General features: G+C 45.9%; 1 protein-coding gene across 1 annotated transcript in view; it reads left to right on the forward strand.

Annotated features, from left to right (window-relative positions):
• Positions 1 to 14758, forward strand: part of Dtd1 (D-aminoacyl-tRNA deacylase 1) — a 162768-nt gene that overhangs the window by 29955 nt on the left and 118055 nt on the right. The window contains exon 4 of the mRNA NM_001398981.1: positions 5962 to 6068. Coding sequence (NP_001385910.1) covers positions 5962 to 6068 — 107 coding nt within the window. The remainder of the gene's footprint in view (positions 1 to 5961; positions 6069 to 14758) is intronic.

Genomic DNA, 14758 nt, shown 5'->3' on the forward strand with positions numbered 1-14758 from the left:
CCCATGACTCAAGACAAACCATGTTCCTATAAGGTGAATATCTCAGGTGTTTTATTAGAGTAACAGATGCCTGATGAGCACATCGCCTCTCTTGGCTTCACTACCTGCCTGCCCTTATTTTCCTTCACCCTTTCTTTTTTGTAAAGTCTCATATCCTGAGCTCCCTCCACACTTCCTATCAGGAATTGATGGCCCAGCTCTTTCTTCTGTCTCAACAGTTTATGATGGCAGTTCAGTTTGAAATAAGGACAGAAGTTTAAAAGACAAAGCAGACATAGGTGGGAAGAAATCTTGTTATCATTGCACTCACCGGCCAAGTCATACATGCACTTGGGCTGAGAAAGAAGTCCTACTTGTTCAGCAGGAGTCATTAGAAGCATTCAAACCAGCGACCCCGGGCCTGGGAATATAGAAACATTGATGACTTTGTTGATTTCTGTGTTCTTCATACCTATGCTTTACCGAGGACATGACTAGTGCATGTGTCTTTTTATCATTCTTCCCTTTGCTGTGCTCGGGGAATCCTTCTGGTTTATGGGTCCCTTCACACATCCTCTGGGTTCAACCGCACATTATTGTTTCTTTTTCAGTAGGCACACACACAACCTACTGAGTCCGTTTAGTGTTGCTTGTGTGTACATGTGTCTGGGGCTGACCGCTGGAGACTGTCTCTGAGCTAAACAGACTCCTGTCCTCTCAGTAGCCAGTAGATTGTGTCTAGGAGTGGGATCATGCGGAATTTTCCCGTCCACGTCAGCATGTCAACTGGTGTTGTCATTGCTCACATCCTGTTTAGGTGGCCACAGTGTTGAGACTTCATGTCTAGAAGATACCGTCTCAGAGCAGGCGTCCTGGTGCTCTGGTTCTTAGACTCTTTTGTAATTTTCCTGAGGCTGAGGTATAGGGCTGCATTATACATACGTTACTTGGGAGTGGGCACCCCACAGTCAACTATTTTCTACATGTTGACACACCGTGGCTTTCTCTAGTGGTCTTCATCTACTGCAAGAAGAACAGCTTTACTTTAAACTAACATAGGATTTTTTGTTTTGGTTGTTGGCTTGGGCATTCATTTCTGGACTCAGTTTTATTCACTGATGTGTCTTTAAGACACTCTACACCATATTTTCTTTTGAAGAATATAAACATTTGTCTTTTTTTTTTCTTTTTTTTCAGAGCTGGGGACTGAACCCAGGGCCTTGCGCTTGCTAGGCAAGCGCTCTACTACTGAGCTAAATCCCCAACCCCTAAACATTTGTCTTATGTGCATTGGTACGTCTGTGTGCGGGGGTTGGATGCTCTGGAACTGGAGTTATAGACGGTTGTGAGCTGCCATGTGGGTGTGGTTGGACATCTTTTCAGATTAATTTTAGTATTTTTTTTCATTTCTAGAGAACTACCTCTTAGTTGACCTAGTTCATCTTTATTTCATTGTTTTCCTTTAATCTTCAGTCTTTTCATTTCTTCTTTACTTTTTGTTGTGTGGTCTATTGTCTATTTTCTTGCTTCCTTATTTCATTTAGTTTTTTTTTCCTTTTTAGTTTTCCTAAATAACAAATTTATAGTCTAAAAATGTCAGAATTTTGCATGGCTCCTTTTTGGCCACATCTGATCCCTTAGGAAAATTTCCCAGCCACTGCGCTGACATTTGCATGAAACAGGATGCCACTTCTTGTATCAGCTACTCTGTGTCCCAGACATCAGAGTCTATCATCTTAACGTGGTAATCGTGACAACTCCCTCTTGCCTGCAGCTGGGTCTCCTTCAGGCAGTATTCACAGCAATTTTAGCCCTTTCCTGTAGACGTTTAGGTCGGGAACACTTGTAGGGATTGTGCTTACTTCTCAGCCATAGTTTGTGTGTGTGTGTGTGTGTGTGTCTGTCTGTCTGTCTGTCTGTGTATGTGTGTCTGGGTGTGTGTGGTGTGTGTGTGTGTGTCTGTCTGTCTGTCTGTGTATGTGTGGTGTGTGCGTGTGTGTGTGTGTGTGTCTGGGTGTGTGTATGTCTGTGTGTGTGTGTCTCTGTGTGTGTGTCTCTGTGTGTGTGTGGTGTGTATGTCTCTGTGTGTGGTGTGTATGTCTGTGTGTGTGTAGTGTGTGTGTCTCTGTGTGTGGTGTGTGTCTGTGTCTGTGTGTGTGTATGTCTGTGTGTGTATGTCTGTGTGTGTGTATGTCTGTGTGTGTGTGTCTGTGTGTGTGTCTGTGTGTGTGTGGTGTGTATGTCTCTGTGTGTGGTGTGTATGTCTGTGTGTGTGTAGTGTGTGTGTCTCTGTGTGTGGTGTGTGTGTGTGTCTGTGTGTGTGTGGTGTGTATGTCTGTGTGTGTGTGGTGTATGTGGTGTGAGTGTCTGTGTGTGTGTGTGTGGTGTGTGTGTGTCTGTGTGTGTCTGTGTGCCTGTGTTTATATGCACAGGTTAGGGGAGGAGAAAGCATTATCCCTTCCTGAGGACTATTGTTCTCTTCTAGGGGCAGGAACTGATGAAAAGTGGTTCTGAGCAGAGATGCTCTCTGCCCATGGGGCTCCCTGTTTGGGAACTGGTCATAGCTCAAGTCCTTTTAATTCACCTCTGAGCCTCTGAGGTTCTTCCTGTGGAGCATCCTTTGTCCCCTAAAGTTCTGACCTGGATGAGATCCTTGCTGTGAAGCCCCTCTGAGGCCAACGTGTTCCCAAGGGGAAAGGTATCTCTATGTTTCCTATATTGCAGCCAACCGTCCTCACCAGTCCAGCAGGAGTTCTGCTATGAGGTTAAAGGACTGTCCGACTAGAGTCACATCTATCATGTATTCGAGATACAAGAGGAGATCAACTGTACTGTCAGCAATATTGACACGCATAGAATCTGCATGTAACTCTCTACCTTTCTCAAAGACCCAGAAGGGACAAAGATTAAAAATACATCATATTCAGGTTTAAAGAAATAGAAGTCTAAGCTCAGAAGACTCTGGCTGGTTTCCTAGCCAGTTGCTCTCAGCACAGGGGTATCCTTGGCCAGTCTGATATGGGTTCACTTAGCAGCCATGTCCAGCATACTTGCATACCTGTGTTACAAGTCGTCCTTGTAGGTCCGTCAGGGCCTCAAACATTGCAGGCTTCTCACATAGGCTCTTGTGTACCTCCTTCTGGAGATGAGGTGGACTTTTACTTTCCAGAAGGTTATCTAGGCAAACTGTTGTTAGGTACTGCAGAACACAAAGATGTCTGAGCAAAGCCCCGTCATCAGAGACATTGCCTAGAATCTCCATGTTAGATGAGATGAACTTCCTTACTTGCTATGAATCCATGATCCTAGCACCTAAGCTCAGTTAGAATATCTGCCCGCTGAGGTGAATTTTGGTCCTACATATTTACCAGCCAAACGGTTGTTTTCTTTAGAGCCATGTATTTGGCTGTATGGTTTGTGTTTGACGGTGGCCCTTCCCTATAACTAGACAGTTTTGATCTTGGGCCACAGGTATATCCCATTCTCTAGTAAACCTTGCTATGAAGTCCTGAGCCTGGGTTACCTCAGTGTACAGAAGTAGCGCAGCCAAGCAGAACACTTTCAGAAGGGGAACTGGGTCTGGGAGAATCTCCATGGATAGGGTTTGCCTGTCTTGATCCCTTCCTGGCTTCCAGTATAGAAGAGTTCTATACTCAGGCCTGACTGTTTATACTCTGAAAAGCTCAGTTACCCATACTATCCCCATGTGCTGACAAGCAGCTGTCTTCCCAGGAAAATCTGAGGAAGTATCTGTCCTGGAGATTCTGGTTTCTGCTAAAGCCTCCTAGAGTCTCCCTTGCCACTGGCAGGCAATTTGCCTGGAGCCAGGCACCCACTGCTGTGTTGCAGTCATTGACCCAGTGTGGTGCATTGGTAGGCCATGTCCTTGGAAGAGGTGGGGATGCCGAGAAACACTGCTGTCTCCATGGAAGCAGGCTCTGCACATGAGGCTAGAGCTGCTGCAGATGCCAGCAGCTGCCAGTGCCACCCACGAGCATGGCCTAAACAGTCAAGATTCAGATCAAAGCCCTGCCGCTTGGACATGGCCATAGCTTTCTAAGGCCTGGAGCCTGTGCACCAGGGGTGGGAGTCTCTAGTAGCCACTCCTCCTCCCTGCCCAGGCTCTGAACAGGTCAACAGTTCAGCACAAAAGGAGTCTTGGTCACAGTGAGAACACTGCCTGGGTGGAAGGGAACTGCCTGTAGGAGATGGGCTTGGTTCAAGCTAGCCCAAGGCTCTTGTCTAGTGCCATGTCCCCTAACAGTTTTCAGAGTAGGCCACATCCCAGGGGATCAGGCTGTGCTCTGCACAGTAGAGCTTTCATTTAACCAGGCCAAGAAACAACAGCACTTGTCTCTTGGTTACTCTATTTTTCCTTCAGTAATTGTTGTTGTTGTTGTTGTTGTTGTTGTTGTTGTTGTGTTTCCTGGTCAATTGTCTGGGCTGACCATATACTATGATGGCTAGTGATAGGCATGTTAATAGCAGGGACTAAGGCTTTTTACACTTTCATTGCATTCGTGGTAACTGGCCCTATCCGGTGGTGAGGGCCTTCTTGGTATGTGATAAAGAGTCAGCTGAGCATTGGAGAGGCATGGACACCAGCCTCACAGATCAGTAGTGAATCCTGATGTGTGGTTCACCCTCCAGCATGGTTAGGAGGGGACCATGAACAGCTGCTGACAGAGGCCAGTGTGTAGATGCTGGGTCCCAGCTGGATTTTTCGTGTCTGAAACATGTGGCACAAACATGTTGGACACGTGCTTGTCTTGCAGCCCTGGGTGGAACCCTGAGACTTACATTTAAGAACAACTTGATTATATCACCACATGAAACCAGATGTAATTTTGTAGATATGTTCTTGTCTTTTATTTTTAAAAGTGTATTTATTTTCCATGGCCAGTATAATTTTTCTTGGGGACTTCACCCTTTGATCTGGACTGGAAAAAAATGTTACCATTTTAAGACCTCTTAAAACCTGTCTTTGGATTTATTGTGTGTACAAATGGAAATTCAGATAATAGTTCTGTTCCCAACTGAAGAAAAACAGGAAAAGAAAAATAATTTCTCACTACTTGGAATGAGAACCACGGCGAAGCATGTGCCGTATATCCTGCCAACAGAAATTCAAGGTTGAAAATAATTTTCTTCCTCCTGAGTCTGCCTGCAGCTTCCCTGAGGAGCGTAGATGGTGAAATTTGCTACTAATTGTAGCTATAATTTTAGCGTGCAATTAAACACATGATTTCCTTCCCAGCTGATGTCTTTTTAGCGAGTGTGACACAGGTAAAGCAAAGGCTCTGCTGATTTGAACGGCCACTTTAGTCATGGAGATCACAGAGAGCCTCCATTATCTGGGCACACTCGGGTCCCCACAGGAACCAGACTAACTTGCCTATAAATATGGCGGACAGCTAGGTGCTTTTTACACCATGTCTGGTGTTACTGTCTGGGCACTGAAGAAAACCAGTGCTGGTGCATGTCTGTCTGACTGTCTGTCTGTCTGTCTGTCTTTTTAAATCCTCATGAAATTAAGGAGGAAGTAAATTGAGTGGGAAGAATCAGAGGGGGAAACAGATGTGGTGGAAGCCATGGCTCCTGGAGAAAGATTCTGACTGGAGTTGTAAGTCTGCCTTAAGCCCAGCAGGCCAACAAATGGGGATTGATTTGAAGAGCCTTTACTGGACACGGGGCCAAAATGGCATCCCTCAGGGGCTGTGCTAGTGCACCTTTCTGCCACTCACACAGCATTCTATTCATGCTGGGTGTTACCAGGGCTTTCTGGCCAGTTCTCTTGGTCAGCCTGTAACGTCTGTCCCCCTCGTCAATCCTTCACCCATTTGTCCTGTGTTGGCTGTCCTGTGTTGGCTGTCTTGTGTTATTGTCGTTACTACTACTTTTACTACATTGCTGTTCATGTAGTCTTTGGACAGGTAAACCCAGGGTCTCCAACTCTTGAATTTGTTTGAATTGTTCTTTCAGATGGCAAGTTTGGTGCCTACATGCAGGTGCACATTCAGAACGATGGGCCTGTGACTATAGAATTGGAGTCCCCTGCTCCTGGAGCTGCTAGCTCTGATCCAAAGCAGGTAAGCCTGGAGCCTGGAGCCTGTATCAGTCTCGAGGGTGTAAGTAATGTGCCTCGGCCTAATCCTAGTCTCTGGAGTAGTCCTCATCTTGAGGTGGAGGAAACCCTTCATGGCTACAGCCTCATGTTTATTTTACTTTCTCTCTTCTCAAGTATACGTGTTTACACTGTCATTCCAGAGCTTGTCTCAAGCTTCACCAGGCTGAGACAGTGTTGTTAGAAGGGTCCAGTTCTTCCTATGGGCTGTTCTGGGACTGTCATGGCCCACAATTGCCACTGGATGGCAGCAGAGCAGTGGCCCTGGCCAGTGTACCCAGTGAAGTGGTTACCTGGATTGGGTTTTTATCCAAGGTGTGGGTGGTGGATGAGCAGCTCAAGATTCTTTATAAGTCTTCATTTTTCTAAAGCAACATCTGACCTGGTTTTACTGCCAACTCTATAAGTGCTCAGGAAGAAAGTAATTAAAATAGAGAAAGGAGATGTGTAATAGTCTTGCAAACGTATGCTGTCCCATTGTGTTTAGCATTTATAAAAGCTTTAATTAATCCATTTGATAGAGACAGAGGCATGGCAGGCTGTGGAACTAGGTCTATTCCTGCTTCTCCTTCTTAGCATCTTTCCCTTCCTAGATGCTGCAAAGGGGAATGGTGATCTCACGTGGGGATGCAGCATAGAAACGAGGCTGAGTGAGTGGTGTGGAACAGTGGTTTTCTTCTGTCATTGACACTTTGCATTAACTGAGAAGTAGGACCATGGTGCCATGGCATTAAGCTTCCAAAGTGGAACTGAGGGTGTTGCTATTACTGACACATTCCATCCATGCATCCATGAGTCCATGCATCCATGCACCCATCCATCCATCCATCCATCTATCTGTCCATCTATCTTATGAGTACATGTATGTACATCTGTACACCAGAAGAGGGCTTCAGATCCTACTATAGATGGCCATATGTGGTTGCTGGGAATTGAACTCAGGACTTTTAGAAGATCAGGCAGTGCTCCAACCGACTGAGCCTCCTCTCTAGCCCCTACTAATAACATTTTAAAACTCACAAACAAAAAATCTACAGGAAAATGCAAGCCTTGAGATAATTTGAACCTTACAGGAGAGCCCAACGAACCCTCTTAGTCTTTCCCTGGCTTCCCTAGTTTGACGTCTTACTTAGAGTGATCACGTACTGAAGTTAACCCTGATACAATACTTTAACTTTATTACAAGCCTTTTCTGAAATCACTGGTCCTCCCTCCGTCCTTCTTTCCTCCCTCTTCCCTCTCTCTTCCCTCCCTTTCCCTCCTCCCTCCCTCACTCTTACCTCTCTCCCCTTCCCTCCCTCCCATTTTCCTTTCCTTCCTTTTTCTGACACAAGGTATCTCTGAAGTCCAGGCTGGTCTTGAACTCTGTCGGTCTCTTTCCCCAGGCTTCTAAATAAATGATGACAGGTATGAGCCGCCAATGCCCAGTTTCTGTGGCTGCTGCCTCTGCTGCTTGTTTAGATCTTATAGGAAAGCGCCACAGCATGTAGTGTCACTAGTTTTTGTTTTAGCTGTGCAGTATTCCAAATTCCATTTAATTACAGTTGTCCTTCCTCCTTCATTTTGTCCGGCCTGAGCTGGTTTCTCATTCTTTCCTGTGTTTCACGGCCTTGACACTTCCCCGTGTTCTGCAGTGCTGTTTAGTGGACCTTTTTTCAGTTTCACTTTTGTGGTTAGAGAAGGCACTGTGGTGTGGGAGCAACAGCCGCTTGTTCTAAAGCAGTCTCGTCCTCTCCTTAGTGCATCATCAGGCGTATGAGACGCTGATTTGTCTCACCCCGTGATGCTCACCTTGCCGCCTGGTTAAGGTGGAGTCTACCAGATTTCTTCATCTTTTGCAAGCTCCTCTCCCCTCTCCCCCCACCTGTCTTTCTTCTGGTCGTAGCAGACAGTTCTCTCTTCTCTGCAGAGAAAGAGGTCAGCGGATGGCATCCCCCTCCCCCTTCCAGTGTAGCAGCAAAGCTTCCCTTCCTGGGCTGATGCCAGCCTCTCCTTTTGGGCCAGAGCCAGAGTGAAATGAAAGTAAGGACCCTGTTCAGACATCCTCGGAGGTTTCCTTTGCACCACGCGGATCCTGGAGCAGCAGCGGCTCCTTCTTCTTGTGTAGTTCTTTCCCTTGGAGCTCAGGGATTCCTTAGTTAGGGATTTCGAACTTTCTGATGTCTCTGAGAAAGAAGACAATCTATTTGAAAATGAAAACAGTTTCAAGGTGGTGACAGAGCAGAGGCTCCTTGAATACAGGCCCTTCATGGTGGTAGGGGTCACATCCTGTCCAGCCGGTCTGGCCCAGCTTTGACTCCTCCCTTTCCAGGCTCTTAGCAGCCTTGCATAGCTCTCCCAGCTACGATTACTCACCATCTTACCCTTCCCGGCCTCCCCTCCTCTGTGCTGGGGATTGACCCCACTGTCTGATGCAGCTAGGCAGTGTTGTACACCGAGCCATTGTTGGTCCTCCCTGGGTTTCCATCTGTGCTTCCAGATCTCCAGCGAGTGAGTTCCTCGGCATCTGCCTTCTGCTCTGCTCTTGGTGGCTCAGGGACCCCACTGACCTCTTGGTTGTCCTGTTGTATGACAGCTTTCATGACCCCTTCCCTTGTCCTCCCAGCCATTGCTGCCCCGGTGGTCTGCTTGGTCCTGGAATCCACTGGAGCTATAGCTTGCAGGGTGGCAGTCTCTCTGGCTTTTCTTTCTGCTCCTGTTGTTCCCTTTGATTTTATGTGATTGCTGTCCCATAGTTTTGAGGAATTATTCTGCTTTAACTGTATTTTGGGAAAATTTTAGATTGGCTTTTTCATTCAGCCTAAAACTGTTTTAAAATGGCATGTTGTATACCTGTAACATATCCCATAAAATCAAAGAACCCTGGTGAGCCTCAAATGGTGTTCTTTAAACATTGGAGGAAATTATGTTAATTTATTAGGTTAGAGAAGACTTTATGGAGTCCTAAAGGTCCTTGCTGTTTAAATTCATGTGTTGTCCAATTTCACATTTGCAGCTCTTCCTGACCCTAGGCATTCATTCAGGTTTCCGTTCCCTGGCTCTCCAGCAGGTGGCAGCCAGTGGGCACAGAAGGGCCAAGGTGACCATGGTGCTTTCCTCTGCTTGTGGCCTTTCTCTGCCTTTCCCTTTCAGCTAGAGGGGCTTGTCTTGCAGCAGACAGTGTCTTGGCTTGCTTTTGTGTGGATAGGAAGAGTGCAGCCAAATTTGTTTTACTGATAGAAAAACATGTGTTTCTGTCAAGTAAGCTTTTAATTCTAAGTGTTTTATTTCCTTACCATATTCCAAATTCTACAGTTGCATTATGGAAAAACCATTTATTTGGCAAGTTTTTGTGTTAGAGAAAAATGGTTCTCTTGCCCAGTTTTTTAGAAATATCAACTCTGTAAGCCGTCTGTGCAGATGAACATGGTGTGTTTGTATGCAAGCCCGTGAGTGCCTAAGTGTTTATGAGAGTGTGAGGAACGGACAGATGTGCTGCTGCCACCCAATCTTTGCTCTCAGACATGGATCTAGAGCAGTAGACACAAGGAAGGTCAGAGACCATGAAAGAGGTCCAGTCAGCACAGAACACAGGGAGTGTGACTGCCACATGGCTCAGACCCTTTAGGGCCTTCCCAAAGCCTGTGGCAGACAATCCTAGTATTTTCTGTCACCAAGGATGGAGGGCTGTACCTCTATGGCCTTCCCGTCCATTCTGCATGCTCTTGCGAGCTTTCTTGGTGCAGCCCTCAGGTGTGTTCTCTCTCCAGCTCAAGAAGAAGCCATCCAGACCTTCCTGGTTCGGGTGGCAACATCTCAGAGGCGGGGCTTCTCGCTACCCTTCAGGGCAGTGGTGCCCCAGGCACTGTCTTACCGTGCTGTCTGTCGCTGTCTTACTGCTTCTCTGCTCGGCCCCTTCCTCACCACTCTTAGGATGTGCACCCTGTGTCTTGTCTGCTGCTGCGCTGCAGGAAGTGCACCCAGAGATGTGTTATGTGAGTAGGAACAGCGCCTTGTAGACTGGGGGCTGTGCTGTCTGTGAGCATCCTGAGGTTGGTTATTCATTTATTTATTAAATTATTAGAAATATTTATTTCATTGAATACATAGCTCACATATAAAGGTTTCTTTAAAAATTATCTGACAATTTCATATGCTTATATAATTCATTTTGGTTATTTTTTAAATCCTATTATTTTCTCTTATCTCTTTTCTTCCCCCAATGAAACCATTCCTTTTTCCAACAAGCTTCTTGCCTAGTTTATTATTATTTGTATGTGTGATGCACTGAATTTCCTTACGGCTGCTTGCATAGGCATGAATGGGGCATTATTTACTGAAGCATGGACAACTTATTCTGACCAGAAATGACACACACTCCTTTATTAGCAATCGTCACCTGCCCATTTTCCCTCAGTGGGGGTTTGGGCCTCATGAGCCCCTCCCTCACTGATTGTCCTGGTTCCCAAAAGCTACTGTCACCACTGTTGCTGAGCTGGGCCAATCTCTCAGGGGACAGGAGGCTCAGCTGACCTCCCTGATGGAAAGAGAAGGGATCGTCCATTGTTTTCAAACTTGCAGTCCAAGTGCAGGCACATCCTTGTCTTCAGAGGTTCTAATGCTTCATTCCCAGCCACTGAATGGACAGAGACTGAGCTGGTAAAGTGGTTGGCTTGCCTTAGCCAGAACGCTGCTTACTGCTGGGCCTGGACAGTGCAGCATCTGGATCTTTCCTACAGTCACACCAGCAGCTCGCCTGACTATTTTGCAGGCTGCAGTTGGGCTGATGATAGACTGCAATGTGAGAAGAGGCTGGAAGAAGAGCATGCGTCCATTCATCCTTTGTAGGACATCCACCAAGGTCTCAGGCTGTGCAAGCTGAGAGGGAGCTGCTTCTCTAGTGGAGTTCATGCTTTCCTGCCTGGTGTGGGGGAAGCGGGTTCCGGAGCATCCTGATGTTTACCTGTGTGTGGTTGTAGGTGTGTGATGTCTGCAGATGCCCAGATGGTGGGAGATCAGCACCCTAGCCCAGCATTCCTGAGGTAGTAACTCGTTCTTGTTTTACTCTTAAGTGACCTTTCCTGAGTGGGGCTACTTCCCTGACACTCACATGGATGAAGTGACATTATGTAAGAGCAGATGGGCATTGCTCCTAGTGAGGAAGGGCACTGGGCAATTGAAGGGTTCTTCTCTGGGGTTCAGAACCCTCCTATTTAAGAATATGGCATGAATTACTTATATTATCATTTATTTACCATGATTGAAAGCCTAAGTAGAAATACCGAAAGAAGCTAAAGAAATGAAACTCTAACACACATCTCCACACTACCTCATGTGTTTGTTGACAGATCACTGGAAGGAGTTGACTAGTGCAGAATGGTGCCTTTAACTTTGGGAAGCGTTTAGTTTTATGCTTCTTTGAGCACTGCTGTTGCTTTAGTTATAACTTCCTCTCTATGCTTATCAGTCAGTGTCTATCACTGTGCCTGGACCTTGGAGTGTGGAAACAGACACATTTGTGGTATCAGGGGATCTGGCGGGAATGGAGAAGTCCATTTGGTGTGTTTGCTTATCCTTCTGTCTGCTGGAGCAGCTGTTAATCAGTGCTATGGAATTCAGGTGATACAGAAGACAGACAGATGTACATATGGCTTCTGCCAGACTGCCTGGTGCAGGTGTCCAGACAGCCTGCTGTCTGTGGAGCTGCAAATGAGGCCTATGCAGTGAGAAGCTCTATCAGAAGGAATGGTTGCATGGATGCTGGCCTTTTCACGGAAGAATGCAGATGCTTCCCTTTCCACTCATTTTATGCTTGGCCTCTACATCAGAATTCCCTGACACTGGCCAGTTCCAACTGGCTCTGGCACTTGACTTACCTCAGGAGGATGGTTTCAGGTCTGATTGCTGACATGGAACTCGGGTCTTAACACTTACAGTGTAGTAGTCTGTCTGTCACAGTAGTTTGCTGAAGAAATACTGGCTTTGTTTGTTTTATTTCTGCTTCAATTGCTCTTCAGTTATATAGTATGTGATGTTGTTATGGCCATTGTTCTGGGGACACTGGTTTCTGGGGACACTGGTCTCTCGAATCCAGCTTGTGTTGAAGGCCTCCCAACAGGGCGAGGCAAGGATTTGGCTAGACCTCTCTTCACATGTGGAATCCTGCCTGGTTTCTTGTTCTTTCGGTCTGAACATCTGCTTTTCTGTGAGTTATGAAATAGTAACAGCCCTGTGGGGAGTGGCTTGGACAGTGGCTGGGTGGGGCTCCGGACCATCCTCAGCTCTGCCCATTACTAGTTAGCAGTCAGGTGACCCAGGCCTCATCGGTGCCCAGCAGAATGCCTTGCTCCATAAATGGAGAGGCTGAGGTCCACTACATATCTGTAAGCAGGCTCCCCCTTCTAGCGGGAACTTGCTAGGGGCCCCTTTTCTTTCAGTTCTTTAACCCATTTCCATGTGGACAATTGTCCTGAATCAGTACACTGTAGTCTTAAAAAGTCTTCCCAAGACACATGTGACTGTGCCTCTCTGCTTGAAAGCCCATTGATCGATGGTTGGATCAATTGACTTACATCTTACCATCTTGAATCTATAGCTTGCGTTAACAAAATTGTAGAAATTGAAGAGTTGTTCCTTGTGATTGGAATTCGGATGGTAGTTTTGAAACTGATTCAGCCCTTCTTTCTCTGACACGTACACCATTTCTAATTGCACTAAGGCAAAGCATCTATTTTGCTCTAAACCAATCTCTAGGGCACAAATGGATTAGTGTCTTAAACTTTAAGCACTTCATTTGTTCCTGACATGTTTGTGGTGTCAGGAAGATCTGGAGGGAATTTTTACTTTGTACTTGGGTAGAGTTTTCATTATTTTAGCTGCTGGTTTCATTTGTGGTGGATGACAATGACCTCTCACCTTGTTTACTTGACCTGTCAAAGATTACATCATCCTTTTTGTTTCTAAGGATTGGTCAATTCTGTTTCCCCTGGGCTTACGTTTTGAGCATAGCAATAATTTCATCAAAGAGGCTCAAGATTTTAGTTTTGAATCCTTAACTTTTTAAGTGATTTATCAGGAATCCTAGGTAATAGTAAAAAAGTGTTCTGCCATCCATTTATGTTCTGTGGGAGTGGTGTTAAATATCTCAGCATTGGAACATGAAGAGTGCTCTGGAAGTGATAGAAATGCAGTGTTTGCTATGATGCTTCAAGGATGTATTTAATACACAAATACCTAGCTACAGACAGACTTTGCCAAGACTAAATCTGTTTTGGGGGCAGTGTAATGATTAAAAAGGCATTTGCTATCATTTAGCCAGTCTCTAAGAGAACGTAAAATTGGGCGAGTGGGGTCTTAATTGGCTCAGGTGGACTTTTGGGGGTGCACAAACTGCTTTGAGCTCAGCCACATGGTGAGTGTGTGTGTGTGTGTGTGTGTGTGTGTGTGTATGTATGTGTGTAGTTCTGGAAAATGCTATGGACAGGGGGCTGCTGTCAAGTCATTGTGAGCTGATGATAGCATTCATCCAGGGGTGGCCTTAGGACTCATGCCATACAGGTACCTGGGGTACTTGCTAAAATGCCGAGTGCTGGCCCTACCCACATTTCTGAACCAGAGCTCCAGGCATATGTGGGTGTGGATGCAGGACACCAGTAGATTTCCATTTCTAATCATGTTCTTCACAAGCACATGGACATTTGAGAGCAGCTGGACCACAGACAATCAATCTGACATTACCATTCCATCTGGTTCAGGTGTTGTTTCCTCCAGGCCAACCCATCCTCCCTCCCAGCTGTATCGTATCTAAAAATTCTCCGCAGCCTGTGTCTGTGCAGCTGCCAGGGAGCAAGACGGCTGATCTGGATTATTGAGGTCAAACGAGAAGCTGGTTTCATTTGTGAGTGTTCCCTCAGTCTCCTCACCCCATTCCTATACATGTCTCGACAATGCCCCTAAGTATGGTGCCTTCTTGAGACCACTACAGGTGCTAGGGAAAAGCCAGTAGAACACAGCGACCTAATGCATTAGTGGCTGATGACTGCCACTCTGCCCAGCGACACTCAGACATGTTCTAGGGCATCACTTCTTCCTTGTCAGTGATGAGCTCAACATGGGTGTTGTTCAATGGCCATACAGTGCGTTGATAGTTCGTTCTCTCTTTCTCTCTCTCTCTCTCTCTCTCTCTCTCTCTCTCTCTCTCTGTATATTGCATATGGATAGCCTCACTCTTCTGTTGACATATTAATGGGACTCAAATAAAACCCCAGGATCATCCACATCTTAGTCCTTGCATGGAAATTGCAATTTCTTGAAATCTGTGAATACTGATATTCCCCTGGGCAGCTGGTGATCATTTACATTAAACTCACACTAGGCATTGTTAAATGTTCCTGTTTTATAGTGGATTATTACTTATGAAGTTCACAATAAAAGCTCCCTTTAGCCAATTGTAAACTGGGTTCCTGCAGTTATTTGCTGGTTGTCAAATAAGCATTGATTTTTTTCTCCTGTGTATTTCTATTTGTCTATCTGAAATAAAGTTCTTTTCTGTGTGCTTGTTGACATATTCCCTTTTCTATTATCAGTATGTGTGTGTGAGTGTGCATATGCCTGTAAGTATGCATGTGTCTGCATATATGTGTGAGAGTGTGCATGTGTGAGAGTGTGCATATGTGT

This window comes from Rattus norvegicus, chromosome 3 (assembly GCF_036323735.1).
Source record: "Rattus norvegicus strain BN/NHsdMcwi chromosome 3, GRCr8, whole genome shotgun sequence".
Taxonomy (NCBI): domain Eukaryota; kingdom Metazoa; phylum Chordata; class Mammalia; order Rodentia; family Muridae; genus Rattus; species Rattus norvegicus.